Consider the following 14742-nt stretch of genomic DNA (forward strand, 5'->3'; position numbering starts at 1 on the left):
TATTTTATTGAACTCACATAAAAATTAAACTATATTCAAAGCTTTTTCATAAGTTAATTTGCCTTTTTAAATTTTTTCGTGCATTCATAGATTCAGATTCTGATCTGTGACGTCAGAGGACGAGGACGAGGCATGGACGAGGAGGCTATCCTGGCTATCATATCATTAACATTTCTGCCTCTTGTGGGAAAACTAATTACGTTTTCGGTTTTTCTACAATATTTCGAAATTTTGAGTGAGCACATCGCGGTGTTTGAGGCATAAAAAATCATCTAGGCCTGCTTATAAGGCTCTACAATCTAATTTTTCATTTGAAGCATTGAGAAGCTCTAGCGTTCACCAATCAAAAGATATGAAAGCTCAAAGCTCAAAAATCACAAAGATCGAATTTTTGAATGAAAATTGCTCAAAATTTTGAGTGAGCCAAAGGGTGTTTGAAATAAGAAAAATTATTTCCATTTCACGCTGTACTTACAGTTTGGTTTTTTCCCCAAAAGCTCTGCTATAGCATCAGTGCATCAGTAGATCAAGACTCAAGGGTTATGAAGGTTCAAGTTGAGCTTTTTGTTACTTTCGATCTATTGATGCCAGAGCTTTCCATGAGCTCACTCAAAATTTTGAGCAATTTCCAAATTCCATTCAAAAATTCGATCTTTGTGATTTTTGCGATGCTTGCGTAAAGAAGTGCCTGTATGAAAACAAAAGTGCCATGCTCATCCTGACATGACGAAGATAAAGAACGAAAAAAGCGTACCTAGACCTACCTACTCGTACAAGATGGAAGAAGAAGAAGAAGAAGAAAAGTTTAACTCCACATCAACATTCTAATGGTTGAAATGTTTATTTTTTCCTCTGTACATACCTCATACCTTGCCTCAATACAATATCGTATTCTGTAATTAGGTAACTTTCTGTAATTTATTCAGTAGGTACATATTTGCATTAAAACTTTGGGGTAAATTTCTTTCTGTTCTCCGAAATATAATACATCTATAGGGTGTACCGTCCTTATTTACCTACACGGAAAACAAAATTATGGATAATTTTTACTATTTCATACAGTAACCGGATCCCATTCAAAAATATTGCGATTTTTACTATGAGATTAGTAAATTTTACTATGAGATTTAGTAAATTTTACTATGAGAGTAATAAATTTTACCTAATTCTATAGTAAAATGTATTTTTTGTCTGAGTAAAAATCACTATTATTTTTGGATTGGATCCGGTTACTATACTGAAACAGTAATTTTTATTGTTTTTTTTTTTCAGTGTAGATATACCTATGGTGGAATTTTTTTCTCGTTTTTTCCCGCTCCCATTCTCTAAAGTTGTTACCTCGGGCGAGAAAATCCCGCCATGAAATTTTCTGCCTCCTCGCCCCTCGGTGAAAAATAAGTGGTGCCGGTGAGCCCTCCAATTTTACAAAATAGTAGAAAAATCGAAGTAAGTATCAGACAACATTAGTTAATAGGTATTGTGAACTTTCTAGTTCCAACTCCTCGGTCAAGTACCTACTTTTGATAAAAATCAACTTCTATACCAATTATTTTAGCCCTATATCTCCATTCTCCACACATGAAAACTAACCTGTGGATCAGAGCCCAGAGCGAAGAGCTCTTATTTATACCTACTTGTGACAAAAATGTTTGAACGCCCTAAAATTGATGAGTTTCACGAGAAGTTTCCCCAATCATGTTAGTAAAATTCAGTCGTGCTAGTAAACCCCCTGGCCTTCCCATCAGATCAGTTCTTAACTTCTTAAAAGTCAAAAATGTCAAAAATGTATAAAGAAATCCGAAAAATGGTGTTGAATAGTTTTGATCCCTTTACATGGTGGAAAAGTGCAACTTGTCCGCTTCCTCAAAAAATAAAAGTAAAAATGTATACTTGGATTGGGCATTGGGCCCATCTTCATCACTTCATCAGGATAGCACTACTTAATGTTTTCGACACCCTCCCCCCTTCCTTCACGATGAAAAAGCAGAAACTTGGTCTCTCCCTGATCCCTGCGTTTCAAAAGATAAGTAAAGTAGGTCTAGGTACCTAGGTAAAAGATGATTTGATCTTTTGAAAAATTAATTTCATAGTTAGGTATACCTAAGTTATACCGATTACCGTGGAGATAAAGGGCTAAAATTGCTCTACATATAGAAGTTGATTTCACCTTTACCTAGGTAGGGATATGGACTTGGTGTTGGAACTAGAAAGTTCACAATTTTAAGAACTTTGTCTGATAAGTACCTACTACCTACTTGGTTACTTCTATTTTTAATTTTTTTCATGTAGATACTAGGTAGTACCTACATATATTTAGCAATTGACGTTATAATTTTTTTAAAATTGAGGGCCTCATTTCTCCGAAGATGAAAAGTTCCCGTTTCGTTTCGTTTGTCGTTTCCTCGTTTCTCGTTATGTTAACCCTCCCTACCCTTGCGATTCGTTGCCCGCAAAATACTGATAAAAAATTGATAACTCGTTGAAGACAAAGCTGGTGACAACAAAAATTGAATGAAAGAATTTCAATTTCGGAAACAAGCTGTGTTTTACGTCGAAAAAACGATCAATTTTTCGGGTATTTTGCGTGAATTCTTCCTCACAATACGTCGAAATGAGTCGAAATAAGAAATAACGTTTACTCTTGAATTCGTCAATATTACTGTCAAGTTACTATGACAATTTGAAAATCAGTATTACAAAAATGCGTTTGATATTTTCTTGGATTTATTGGACTTGTAGATCCTTTATTAAAGTGATACTAAGACGAATAACTAAATTATGTGAATTACAACGAATCTGCTACAGCACTTTATCTGGAGCCGATAGAAGTTTGCAAGTGGAATACTCTCTTCAACATTCGAAGCGAACTGCCGTCAGAGATATGATAAGGTACATGGACGAATTAAGCAGAGAGAGAAGAATCCGAGAACGTATCACCGAAGCTTTAAATTATTCTGTAATTCTAGTCATTACTTGTAAGAAAATTAATCCCAGGATACACGTGCAATTTGTCAAATCCTTTAGTAGATGTTTAGAGCATATTTGGGGATATAAGCAATTGATGCAAGAAGTCTGTGTTTTATCCCGAACACCTTATGATTCTGAAAATGAAGAACACGAGATGAAGTTACTCAAATTGTGGAACGCTCTGATGCCAGATACACCTCTACAATCTCGTGTTTCCAAACAGTGGCAAGATATCGGATTTCAAGGAAATGATCCAAAGACTGACTTCCGTGGTATGGGAATGTTGGGACTTGAGAATTTACTATTTTTTGCTCAAGAATACAGTACTTACGCCAACATTGTATTAACGCACTCGTTACATCCTACCAGAGGTTATACATTTGCTGTTCTCGGAATCAATATTACCAACATGGCCTATCATTTACTATTAGATGGCACCGCAAAAACACATTTTTTTAATATTTCACATCGTATGCCTAATATCGAAGCGTTCCATCGTTTTTATTGTTACCTTTTTTTCGAATTTGATAAATTCTGGATGAAATCCAAACCCCAAGATATGATGGATTTTAATCATATAAAGCAGTCTTTTGAGAGTGAAATTCGTGAATCTTTAGGCCATCGTGATTGTATCCTTAATATTAAAAATTGTGTTGTCGAAACTATATAATTACAAATTTCATGAGATACATGTGATATTTAAAGTATTTATACCGATAGATCATCTAAAATGATCGCCTTATTCTTATTTGAATCTCTTGGTCGAGTAAAAAATTTTCATGTGGCGGTGATTTGCTAATTTTTTTCATCAGATTTCTTCATTTTCTGCACTTTTTTGAAAAAACATCACTACCACGAACTATCCGAAAATGTTGTTGATTATCAAATATATTCAGTAACCTTTGTACAATATGCTATTTCATTTGTATGTAATTTTGTTTCTTCGTATCAAGTTTTTCTAGCGATTGTATTCGCGTATCAGGAATCATTTCTAAAATAGTAAAATAAGATTAAACACTTATACAAATATATTACATCAATATCACATTCAACAAAGGAAACAAATCAATTGTTTGCCTAAGAAAACACATTTTCAGTATGTAAAGCTTGTAACGCTGTTAACAAATAATTTTTAAAAAAGGAAATGAAGGAATGCATGAATAGGGAAAACAAATTGTAAAGTAAATGGAAAAGTTTTATAATCGAAAAGAACTAGCTTAGGTATATTACACGTTTAATTAAATTAGAAGAATTACAATTTTACAAAGTAAATTGTGTTATTTTATCAAAAAGTTCAACACATATTTTCTTCTTTTAAAAAAAAGTACAAAAATGAGCCAATTAGATAACTATAGTAAATAAAATTAACGGTTTGTACAAATTCACATTCAAAAAATTGTTTTTCTTAAAATTAAAATGGATCGTGATACCTTATTTGTTTTTACTTCTTTTGCTTGTACTCTTCTTTTTCTTCTCTTTTCTTGAATTCATTTTATACGCCACGGATACAATAACAAAGACACCGATTATAGTGGAGATTATCTTCACTAAAAATGGGCATTCTCGGAAAAATTCTAATATTCCAAGAAGCATATCCTCGCTGCAATAGAAAATCGAGAAAATAATTACATACGAAATAATGGAGTAAAAGCGTGATAACCGAGTGATGGAAAATAACGCAAAGAAAAAAATACAAGCTAATGTTAAGGAAAAATTTGAAAAATATCCATACAGCGGAGCTTTGGGCGGCGTAACTGGTTCGACACGAGCGTTTTTATGCGTTTCAATTGGAAACGAGTGGAGAGAATCGATGTCATATTTTTGTGAATTATATCTGTACATTTTCCCATGCCTGAAACTAAAATTCAAAAAGATTACGCGTAAGCCACGTCATGACTTGAGAAAAATTTTAAAATTAAGAGATCTTACAATATGAATGAAGGCACTTTCGATACGCCGAATCTTCTTCCAATAACTTTACCCATGGTTTGTTTATTTATTCTAGCTACATTCATTCTCGTTTTCAATTTGGCACACACCGATTCCCACCTAGCTTGCAAATTTTGACATTCTATGCAGTCGGTGGAATAACTGAAAGGGTAAAAAACCAATTTATAATCTACATATTTTTGATTTTTTTCAAAGGTCAATTACTGACTGCTTACAATAAAATGAACCAATCGCCGGTAGTTGCACCCGTAGAAACCTGAGTTAGATGTTCAAAATTTTCATCATGTAACTCTCGAACACAAGGTTCTTTGTTTTCGGATAATGTATGCAGAATTAATTCGTCGTTCAATTCACCTGTATCACAACAATAACAAAGCAACACGATGAAAAATAAACACGTATGTTAAACGCACGTCTGAGTGCTTTCTGATACTATAAAATTAGTTCGTACCATCGTAAAGTAAGGGAATTCCGTGTCTGAAAAAAACTAAAGCCGGCTCCTTGGACGGACTATAAATTCGAACCAACTGGCTGTTTACAGCTTTCACTACCCAAGCGCTGAGCGAATCCACCAAGTCTTCTCGAATTTGAAACAGGACATCTTCATGTTTATCGCAGATTTCACAATCTTTTTTAGCTAAAATGATACAAATTGTTTGAGGTTTGAATTTTGAAGTACTGTATTACTGTTCAAACACAGAAATTAATTGAGAAATAAAATGCTTACTAAATAACACAGCGACGTAATTCTCAGTCCGGATCAAGTTTAATAAATCATCGTCGCTCATTTGTTCCAGTCCACTGGAATGGATATCACTTATAACACATAAAATCACAAATATGGCAGAAATTAATGAAAAAAGCTTCATTTTGGACACGTTTCAGAAAACTTCAAAGGAGAATAACATGTATACTGTAACATTGAACATGCACATCTAACGATTTGAACGCGACATGTAAACTACGTTATCATAATGATAACAATTTGAACTTGGTTTTTAATAACGAAGAAACATACTCGGGAAATAATTAGAAAATTACAGAAACAGAAATGCGTCGGGTAATTATTTCAAATTACGTAACGAAAAGTGGAAAGTGGAAGAAAACAGAAACAGAACTTCCAAGTCCAACTTTCAACAGCTTGCGGTTCATGTTGAACTTTATCAAAAATCAAACGTGATTGGTTGTTCTAGTTCTACACTTCTCTTTGATTGGCTGAAATATCAATTTTACGATGCAGTGAAGGCGATAGGCGAAGCGCAAATCTCAACTATGGACCATGGATAAATTTTTGATTAATTGAAAATAAAATCGAACAATTCACTTTCCAGATTTGAAGTTGAATAACGTAATTTTTCTCTTCTGAATAGGATTTTAAAAAATCATTCAAAATAAGGATAAATTCCTGAAGTTCTGATTTCTGCATACGTATAAAAGACGAGGGAAATTTAGCAGAAATAAAATGTATTGTAACTGATCTAGGCGTGGTATCCATATGGGCATGTCCAGTATCATTACATTATCACTACTTGGAAATCAATTTCTTTTTCTACTTTTTTGTTCGAAATTTCTTTTCTGTTAAAACTTTGAAGCTACATTTTGTGAACTTGAGTTTATATTCAATCCAAAATGACTATGCATTCTGCAGTAAAAGGCAAACTCCTGGCAGTGATCGGCGATGAGGTAAGTTGATGTCATGTTCATGTAGAATAGGTCATAAAATGTACGCGTCTCAAGTGTTATTATCACAATTGAAAGTTAAACTTTTCTGAAAGTTACGAACCCATATAATTAGTTGAATCATGTTTCAGGACACTTGCGTTGGATTTCTGTTGGGTGGTATCGGAGAAATAAATAAGAACAGACATCCCAATTTCATGGTCGTGGACAAAAGTATGTTTCTTTGAACTGTCATCCAATTAGTTCTTGTTTAGACTTTGAATTTTATTCATTTTTTTCAGACACGGCAGTAAGCGATATCGAAGATTGCTTCAAACGCTTCGTCAAGAGGGATGACATCGATATCATATTAATCAATCAGAATGTGAGTAATGTGGTGTGTGATGCATAAATCATGAACAAATGTCAATATTGATGCACTTTTTAGGTTGCTGAAATGATAAGACATAGCATTGATGCCCATACTCAGCCAATACCAGCAATATTAGAAATTCCGTCGAAAGATCATCCTTACGATGCTACAAAAGATTCTATATTGAGAAGAGCCAAGGTATACTTTTGTGACTTATTTAATTTTTTGATCAACGATTGGTTTTACTTATACGTCATTTCTATTTAGGGAATGTTCAATCCTGATGATATTCACTAAATTGTTCGGAAAACGAGGAAGGATGTGCCAAGCAACATAACACAGTTTGAATAGGTTATCAGAGAAAAACATACTACCATGTAAATAATCTGTAAGAATTTTTGTATATATGCGGTGCATTCGTTTATATTTTCTGTACTTCATTCGAAATAACTATTCAACTTCGCCAATTTAATTCAGTTTCATTACATTCTAGCTTTAGTGATAACTAAAGTAATTTTCATTCTTAAGACTTTATTTTATTGTTATTTCAACGTTTTAAATTCGTTTTTAAGGTAGTTAAAAATGTTCGTTTAGGTTTCGCATTATTGATGCATTCATTAAAAATTTTATGCTGTTTAATATCATGAATTTTATTTTAAAATGTTGGAGAGTTTCGCTTCATCGGCTAAAAATTATTAATTCAACAAAACGTGTTTTTGAACTTTTTATTTTCGTTAAAAGAAAAACACCAATGCAATTATTTTTTACAATGAACAAGGACAATAAAAATATTATTTTGAAAGTTGATTAAACTTTTCGTTGTATGCAAAAACAAAACACTTAAAACCCGTTAAGAAAAATTGATAGTTTCAGTCTTACTTGTTAATATTATTAACGAAAATGCTATACAATCCCATTACTTAACTTCTTATGAATAAGCTGCAGAGTAGATAAAATAATCCTACGTAGGCCGATATGTGGGTGGAAACGAGCACGTAAGGATAATGATTGGTGTCACCAACAGGAATCAAAATCTGAGGTAGTAAACTTTTCTGAAATTCAAATTCGAAAATGGTACATTAAATTGTCACCGTTTTATGACCACGAAGCATCTGTCCTTTGTAAATTACTAAACGTGTAAAAACGTACCTGAGTAAACGATAACGTAGTCCATTCACACGTCTCCGAAGTGTAAGGATCACACAACAATTTGGCAACGGTACCCTTTGGTAGGCTTAGGCCTGACGGACAACGACCATACAATATCACCGGCGGTTTTTTGAATTCTCTAACACCTCCTTCTGTTTTAGGATCATGATATCTCACTCGTAATGGGATACTGTACAAGTAATTAGTACGAAATTCAGTGCTCGTTACGACTGGCTGACTTTTATTCAGGAATATAAAAGCTGAAAAGGGGACAGATTCCGAAGCTGTTGTTTCCACATTGAGCTTGTGACTCAGTTTCAAGTTCACCTGAGAAACACATCAATTTTTCACATGAAGGATATCGCAAATTACGGATAAACATACGAATACAAATTACAAAAGCAACTCACTTCGCTAAACTGGTTAATATTTTCTAGTTCGCTGTCCGCAATGTAAAAATGTTTTGGAAACTTTTCTTCTAGCAACAGATTACAAGATGTCAAATTGGCGTAAAGCGTAATATTGGTAACTAACAGTCTGAAAAACGTTGGATTAAGAATAAAGTACATCAAACGAACAAATTATGAAGAAACTGCTAAAACATTGAACATACCTATGGAAACCTGCATTTTCCAAGTTTTGATCAATTGTCACATCTACCAAAGCACAAATACTTTGAATCACTACGAATAGCACTGAAAATGTGAACCACATTTTTCCACGCATATTGATTCAATATCACGAACAAATTTTATCCAATATTGTCCAATATATCAGAAATTTGCCGGTAATCAGCAGTTTTTTTTTTTATCGGTGATCCGTTCAAAATTTTTATCGTTATGCCATAGATACCCAGAATGACTGGAACGGTTGCCTAGTGTCATTTCTGAATTTGAAAAAAAAAATTTAGTTCTACTTCTGTTCAATAGTGTCGTTATAAAACTTCATCGAAAGAATTAGACGAAAAATTATACAGACTTTTTTAAATCGAAAAGTTACAACACTGATTCAAAAGTTCAAATAGTTCAAAACTTTCTTATTTACATTTTTTTTCTGATTTTGCGATTGCGATAATGCGATGCGAAGTTTCAAACTTTTTGATGAGTTTCGTTGAAATTGAAATGATGAGGAATATTACGTAGAATGATTTAAATATCAAGTTGTTTCGGTACAATTTCATATTTGATGTTGTTAATTTCAAGATTCGATATTGCTGTATCTTTTTGTGTGATTCGATGTCGTAATTTATTGCATGTTGTTTTTAGTGAAAAATTAAAATTAACTGTACTAGTTATTTAAAACATGAATAAAAATGATGATGGGTGATCAATATCGTAGTAAAACTGAACCATTTTCTCCAAAATCTTCTCCTCGAGGTTCAAGATCTCCAATAGTTCCTCGTCAGGATTCCACGGGAACATTAAAAACGACGATTTCTCTCGGAAAGAATCCTTCCATTGTACATAGCGGACCTTTCTACCTGATGAAAGAGCCACCAGGTACGAATTTTCATTTCATTGATCAATTTGATTGATTTTCTTTCGAAATTATCATTGTTTCTACTATTGAGTGTGTTTATTTGTGATGTTCCGATTGAATTTCACAGTAGGCATCACACTTGAAATTATGCCTAAATACTAATGAAAAATTGTATCATTTCAGCAGAAAGCGCACTAACAGGCGCTAAAAACCTGATGGCTCATCATGGCCTTGAACATACTTATAGTAAATTTAGTGGAAAACGATTAAAAGAATCATTATCTTCGTTCCTACCCCATTTACCAGGATATATTGATACGCCTGGAAGCCAAGATAATAGGTAAATCATTGTGCGATTCTTTCCTTCGTAGATCCTGTTACTTTTTACAATATGTTTCATTAAATTTCATGTTTGTTCCAGTTCTCTAAGATCTGTCATAGAAAAACCTCCGGTTGGTGGGAAAGATATTATACCTTTAAGTAATATGCTATTAAGTGGATTTCGTCTTCATCCGGGACAAGTAAGTAATTTTGACATGTTATACTTCGAGTATTTTCATTCGCTATGTGGATGCCTCCTAGAGAATTAATTTTGTTCAATGTATTTCCTTAGCTTCCCGAACAATATAGACACGAAAACATTATGCCACAGAAAAAGCATAAAAATAAAAAGAAGAAAAATAAATATAAAAGCAGTGAAGTTGTAATGCAAGAATCGTCTAGTGATCTCGGATCCTTAGATGCTCACGAAAAGAAGCATAAGAAGCAAAAGCGTCATGACGAAGATAAAGAACGAAAAAAGCGTAAAAAAGAGAAGAAGAAGAAAAAGCAAAAGCATAGTCCTGAACATAGTATGGGAAGTTTAACTCCAAATCAACATTCTAATGGTTGAAGAAATCCGGTTTATCTGAGAATATCGTTCGATATTTATTTTTTCCTCTGTACATACATTGCCTCAATACATTTTATTTTGTAATTAACTTTCTGTAATTCATTCAGTACTTGAATTGAAACTTTGTGGTCATCTCTTTCTGTTCTCAGAAATGTCATACGTACGTTACCTAAATGTTTGAAATTATAATTTATATTGAATGGACCAATGCTGAACTCGAGTAGCGATTATTTTCGATTTTTATCGTATTTTCAGGTCATTGAACTCATCGAAGCTTAGAGAAATTTCTTTTGATTTACCTATATCTACATATTTGGATAAAAAAAATTGTGGTAACAATACGGTCTTCGATGTATAGAAGTACAAACTTTTTTAATTACAATAATTTAAAATGAAATGTATTTAAATTATTTCTAAGAATAAAAGTTGATTTAATTTTTGTGTACATGATTCAATTTATTTTATGATTGATCTTACTTCTCTCATCTCGACTTGATGAAAACAATATTCGCTATTCAACGACCTTTCAAGAATTTGTTAAATAAATGCTACGATCAAATATTCAAACTACGTATATATTTATTATTCAACAACAAAATTACACTATTTTTTTTATTACATGAGGTAAATCATATTTCCCTCTCACACATTTCAATTTTAATCCAGGTACATCTTTAGTTCTACCTGGTCTCACAAGAACCACATTGTGTTCTTGCAAGTTGTGCCCTTCACCTGGTACATGTGCAGTAACTTCTTCTCCATTACTTAGGCGAAGCAAAACACATTGCCTATTTCCAGAATTAGGTTTCACAGGTTTTTTTACGACCCTTCTTAAAACTATACCTTTCATGAAAGGTTTGTTATATCCCAGTGGATTCTTATTCGGCCGGTTTTTCATGACCGGGCCAGTTTTGTGAAGCCTTTCCAGAGTACTTCCTAGCCGAATTATAGCATCTCCTGAAAAAATGTTGAGAATAACAATATAAGTACATTGTTGGAAAAAGGTAGATAAGTATTGTCATAACTTACAAAATTGTTTAAACTGAGTACGGATGAATCATATACAATTTGTAAATAACAGAAAATATTACCTAAAATGGAAGCATTTGCAGGTTTCGAATTTTTCAAAAACTGTCCGAAAATTTCTTGTCGGCAGATCAAGTTGACACAACTTCGAAACAAACTCATTTTATCGGATCATCAAACTGCAAAATAAAAATGTTATAGAATCATTTCAGAAGTTTTTTAGTGATAAAACGAAATGCGAAATACCTTTGGATGACGATGAAACCATGTGCATGTGGTTAGAATTGGACTGCGGAAAAGATTTTCCAATAAAATAATATAAATTATCACCATACACTGCAAACTTAATTAATTACGAGAGAAATTATTTCAGATGAAATAAAACAAAAAACACCGAAAATTAATATTCTACATCTCTTTCTCTTTTCAGTTTTCTCATTTCTTATCACTGAACACTGATGTTTTGCTTTGCATTGAATTGAACGTTGATGGAGCGGGTGGGAAGGGCATGCGGTCTTGGAGGAAGCGGGCAAATTCGTTCTTCCTTCGAATACACGAAAAAATAGAATACATATGTCAACTCGAGGGCAAGCATGACGGCAAGAGAGCAAGTGGCAAGATACCAAGACACCAAGAGACTCCGATCAGACTCGGTGACGGTATCACATGTCGGATATCGATATCCTGATGAGAATGAAATTTAGATCTTTCGGCTCCGACCAATAATTTTTCATACTTTCATCGAAAATAATTGCCGAACGCCGAACGTTAATGAAAAAAGGCACGTTCGGATTTCGGATTTAGTAAAAAAAAAAAAATGAGTGAGGTACCTAGGCTTAAATCGATTAAAATTTAAAAATAAGCCAAAAAAGGGTCCGAGAACAAGTAACCCGAAATTACGTAATTCTTTGAAACCAATTTTATGATCCAAAAATCCGGCGAAGTCTCTTATCCCAATGCCGCAAGACTGATCCATTTGGGAGATTAAAAATTTACCAAAGATGTTCTTGGATGTTCTCTTCTATTTTTTCGCTGGCGCCTCATTTGATAATTTCAAAGCGTTGAGCTCATGTGGACCTGACTAGCCTGAGTTTCAAATCAAACAAGATGAAATTTTTCCCATAAATCAAATTCTTAGTTTTCAGCACTGAGAAAATGAAGGGAAATTTCCCATAATGAATTACATGTACCTACCTTATCCATAGATTTAAAAAAGAAACAAACGACTTAATATTCAAACAAATATTATTATTAATGCATAAAATTTTATAAGACTGATTTAAAAATGATCTCTTTCATCGGCCGACACATCTTTCCATGAATTTTCCGTCGGAAGTCCAATCAATCCTTGATTCCGAGGCAACTTAATTTTAATATGATCCAACGTTAAACGTCTATAGACACAATCAGGTTTCTCCAATGGTTTCATCACAAGCGTAGGAGGAGGAGGTTTGATTTTTCGACCAAATCTTCCAGTTTTCCTTTGCCATAATCCTGATTTTGGTCTGCGTCCCATTTGTCTATGTTTATTAGGACTTCCAATAGGGATACTTGCATGTTCAATATTAGATATTTGTCCTAGACAATAAACAATTTATTACATTAAAATAAGAGCAAGCGCTATCACGAAGTAGAAATAACATAATAGTACTGTAGATAATTCTTACCAACGGTAGCCATACATCTTTGATCGAAAGAGATTTCCAGTTTCGACGGCATCTTTACAACTACTCTGTCATTTACTTTACGTAGAATTGTAGCTTGTCCACCTGCGGCGTGAACGAAAAATCCACCACTACCAGGAATTTTTTCAATACAATTTACAATGGTGCCGACTGGCAGAGCGCCTAAAGGAAACGCATCGCCTTCATTTGGTAAAACTGAAATGAAAATCGACAATACGAAATCATCATGAGTTTTGAAATATCTGTGAAAAATAAACAACGAAAATTACCCGGAGCACGAGGAATATATTGAGATGTCCTAATAATGTCTCCAGGCTGCATATTTACGGTGGCTAAAATATAACGCAATTTATCACCACTTCCGACTAAAGCAACTTTAGCGGTTCTACAACCATCGTCCATTATTTCGAGAACTTTTTCGCAGAAGTACTCTCCTTCGACATCCGGTCCTCTTCTGTGCCAGTCAATCCAGTGGTACTTGTGTTTTATGCCACCACCGAGCCTTGCCGTGACAACACGTCCTGAAATACAGAATATTTTAACAAAACTACCAACATCAGAATATCACGAAGATGATAGCGTTACCTGTGTCTGGATCTCTTCCAGCCAAATTTTTAACTGTAAGTGGCTCGACGGTATACTTTTCAGGGTATTGAACTTTTCTCCATAGTCGATTGTGTAAAGGTTTCGGTAAACAAAGATGAAAGGCGTTCCATTCGAAAGAACAAGGTGTAGTGTGAATAGAACTAATCGGAATTAATTGTTTTAAAGACGATTGTAAAGGCAATTGTGCGCACTGTTTACTTGAAATGGACAAGATATTTTTAACAGTACAACGAAGAGGAAACATTTTTATAAACAGTAAGTGAATTTTCTACACAAATCGATTATCTTTTTTCAACACACAACACATTACATGTCATAAAGAGAGCTTTTGAACATAATTAATAATGTTCCGGCGACCATTTCACATTCGCAAGTTTGAATTTTTGATTTTTTATCTTCCCTTCCCTGTCACTGATAACAAAACTGAAAAAAAAGGGATTTGTTATTCTCACATACAGTTAGCAACCTACGCGAACGAATCAACTTCATTACTTCAATGAGTTGAATGAAACATTCACTGTTCACTCACTTATCAGGTTATCTTATTCTTTACGTTACGATGAACTTAGTACATATAAATCGTAAAATCGCTAATTTTGTTGGAGAAAGAATGAAGTTATCAAAATTTAATAATTTTGAGACTGAAACAACTAATTAAAACTATTTGAAGATGATGTATTGATGTAGTTCAAGTTTTATGATCACTCTATCTGATTGAATTTTCACTCTAATCGCTTTCAATTCACAAAGGTTTATTCTTGTTTTTGTCATCTTGTTTCATACATCTATCATTTTGCATTCAGTAGAGGCACACTAAATTTACGGAGAAATGTCGGCAAAATGAGAAATCAAATGAACTACAGAGATGAGATGATGAGAATCTGGGTGTATAATTTCTCCAGAAGCTTGTTTTAGATGATTGGAATCAGGAATAGAGTTCGAACCAAAGTGAAATA

At 33.5% G+C, this 14742-nt stretch overlaps 7 protein-coding genes across 8 annotated transcripts; 3 read left to right on the forward strand and 4 right to left on the reverse strand.

Annotated features, from left to right (window-relative positions):
• Positions 1-2377: 2377 nt before the first annotated feature.
• On the forward strand, positions 2378-4401 carry LOC135836503 (ELMO domain-containing protein 1). Its single transcript, XM_065351383.1, has one exon. It carries the CDS (start codon positions 2702-2704, stop codon positions 3635-3637), a length of 936 nt encoding a protein of 311 aa, XP_065207455.1. The 5' UTR covers positions 2378-2701; the 3' UTR covers positions 3638-4401.
• On the reverse strand, positions 3978-6052 carry LOC135836504 (thioredoxin domain-containing protein). Its single transcript, XM_065351384.1, has 6 exons — positions 5645-6052; positions 5369-5554; positions 5133-5271; positions 4897-5058; positions 4700-4825; positions 3978-4567 (listed from the first exon to the last, which is right to left on the reverse strand). Exons 1-6 carry the CDS (start codon positions 5784-5786, stop codon positions 4399-4401), a joined length of 924 nt encoding a protein of 307 aa, XP_065207456.1. The 5' UTR covers positions 5787-6052; the 3' UTR covers positions 3978-4398.
• Positions 6053-6378: 326 nt separating this feature from the next.
• On the forward strand, positions 6379-7588 carry Vha14-1 (V-type proton ATPase subunit Vha14-1). The gene is made up of 5 exons (XM_065351390.1): positions 6379-6600; positions 6729-6810; positions 6879-6961; positions 7025-7147; positions 7217-7588. Exons 1-5 carry the CDS (start codon positions 6547-6549, stop codon positions 7244-7246), a joined length of 372 nt encoding a protein of 123 aa, XP_065207462.1. The 5' UTR covers positions 6379-6546; the 3' UTR covers positions 7247-7588.
• On the reverse strand, positions 6458-8953 carry PIG-X (Phosphatidylinositol glycan anchor biosynthesis class X). Its single transcript, XM_065351388.1, has 4 exons — positions 8712-8953; positions 8509-8635; positions 8099-8425; positions 6458-8001 (listed from the first exon to the last, which is right to left on the reverse strand). The coding sequence occupies exons 1-4, from the start codon at positions 8822-8824 to the stop codon at positions 7870-7872; spliced, it is 699 nt and encodes a 232-aa protein (XP_065207460.1). The 5' UTR covers positions 8825-8953; the 3' UTR covers positions 6458-7869.
• Positions 8954-9129: 176 nt separating this feature from the next.
• MED19 (mediator complex subunit 19) lies at positions 9130-10557 on the forward strand. Of its 2 annotated transcripts, none has more exons than XM_065351386.1 (4): positions 9130-9597; positions 9764-9917; positions 9999-10098; positions 10191-10557. In XM_065351386.1, the coding sequence occupies exons 1-4, from the start codon at positions 9411-9413 to the stop codon at positions 10467-10469; spliced, it is 720 nt and encodes a 239-aa protein (XP_065207458.1). In that variant the 5' UTR covers positions 9130-9410; the 3' UTR covers positions 10470-10557. The 2 variants fall into 2 exon arrangements, with proteins under 2 accessions (XP_065207458.1, XP_065207457.1); XM_065351385.1 differs by having other exon boundaries at positions 9133-9597; positions 9761-9917.
• A 471-nt stretch (positions 10558-11028) lies between these two features.
• tko (technical knockout) lies at positions 11029-11973 on the reverse strand. Its single transcript, XM_065351389.1, has 3 exons — positions 11742-11973; positions 11561-11674; positions 11029-11426 (listed from the first exon to the last, which is right to left on the reverse strand). The coding sequence occupies exons 2-3, from the start codon at positions 11655-11657 to the stop codon at positions 11068-11070; spliced, it is 456 nt and encodes a 151-aa protein (XP_065207461.1). The 5' UTR covers positions 11658-11674; positions 11742-11973; the 3' UTR covers positions 11029-11067.
• Positions 11974-12722: 749 nt separating this feature from the next.
• On the reverse strand, positions 12723-14213 carry mRpL2 (mitochondrial ribosomal protein L2). Its single transcript, XM_065351382.1, has 4 exons — positions 13766-14213; positions 13450-13701; positions 13163-13375; positions 12723-13073 (listed from the first exon to the last, which is right to left on the reverse strand). Exons 1-4 carry the CDS (start codon positions 14028-14030, stop codon positions 12775-12777), a joined length of 1029 nt encoding a protein of 342 aa, XP_065207454.1. The 5' UTR covers positions 14031-14213; the 3' UTR covers positions 12723-12774.
• Positions 14214-14742: the final 529 nt, after the last annotated feature.

Source organism: Planococcus citri, chromosome 2 (genome assembly GCF_950023065.1).
Source record: "Planococcus citri chromosome 2, ihPlaCitr1.1, whole genome shotgun sequence".
NCBI classification, from domain to species: domain Eukaryota; kingdom Metazoa; phylum Arthropoda; class Insecta; order Hemiptera; family Pseudococcidae; genus Planococcus; species Planococcus citri.

Coding starts and splice junctions, on each gene's coding strand:
- PIG-X (XM_065351388.1), bottom strand. CDS start 8,824: ATGCGTGGAAAAATGTGGTTCACATTTTCAGTGCTATTCGTAGTGATT. Junction 8,426..8,508: donor ATATTAACCAGTTTAGCGAA/GTGAGTTGCTTT, acceptor TGTGTTTCTCAG/GTGAACTTGAAACTGAGTCA. Junction 8,002..8,098: donor CTACGTTATCGTTTACTCAG/GTACGTTTTTAC, acceptor TTTGAATTTCAG/AAAAGTTTACTACCTCAGAT.
- tko (XM_065351389.1), bottom strand. CDS start 11,657: ATGAGTTTGTTTCGAAGTTGTGTCAACTTGATCTGCCGACAAGAAATT. Junction 11,427..11,560: donor TGCAAATGCTTCCATTTTAG/GTAATATTTTCT, acceptor ACATTTTTTCAG/GAGATGCTATAATTCGGCTA.
- Vha14-1 (XM_065351390.1), top strand. CDS start 6,547: ATGACTATGCATTCTGCAGTAAAAGGCAAACTCCTGGCAGTGATCGGC. Junction 6,601..6,728: donor TGGCAGTGATCGGCGATGAG/GTAAGTTGATGT, acceptor ATCATGTTTCAG/GACACTTGCGTTGGATTTCT. Junction 6,811..6,878: donor TTTCATGGTCGTGGACAAAA/GTATGTTTCTTT, acceptor CATTTTTTTCAG/ACACGGCAGTAAGCGATATC.
- LOC135836503 (XM_065351383.1), top strand. CDS start 2,702: ATGCGTTTGATATTTTCTTGGATTTATTGGACTTGTAGATCCTTTATT.
- mRpL2 (XM_065351382.1), bottom strand. CDS start 14,030: ATGTTTCCTCTTCGTTGTACTGTTAAAAATATCTTGTCCATTTCAAGT. Junction 13,376..13,449: donor ATATATTCCTCGTGCTCCGG/GTAATTTTCGTT, acceptor TTTTCATTTCAG/TTTTACCAAATGAAGGCGAT. Junction 13,074..13,162: donor AAGATGTATGGCTACCGTTG/GTAAGAATTATC, acceptor TTTATTGTCTAG/GACAAATATCTAATATTGAA.
- MED19 (XM_065351385.1), top strand. CDS start 9,411: ATGATGATGGGTGATCAATATCGTAGTAAAACTGAACCATTTTCTCCA. Junction 9,598..9,760: donor CCTGATGAAAGAGCCACCAG/GTACGAATTTTC, acceptor GTATCATTTCAG/CAGAAAGCGCACTAACAGGC. Junction 10,099..10,190: donor TTCGTCTTCATCCGGGACAA/GTAAGTAATTTT, acceptor GTATTTCCTTAG/CTTCCCGAACAATATAGACA.
- LOC135836504 (XM_065351384.1), bottom strand. CDS start 5,786: ATGAAGCTTTTTTCATTAATTTCTGCCATATTTGTGATTTTATGTGTT. Junction 5,272..5,368: donor AATTCCCTTACTTTACGATG/GTACGAACTAAT, acceptor GTTGTGATACAG/GTGAATTGAACGACGAATTA. Junction 4,568..4,699: donor ACGCCGCCCAAAGCTCCGCT/GTATGGATATTT, acceptor TTTCTATTGCAG/CGAGGATATGCTTCTTGGAA.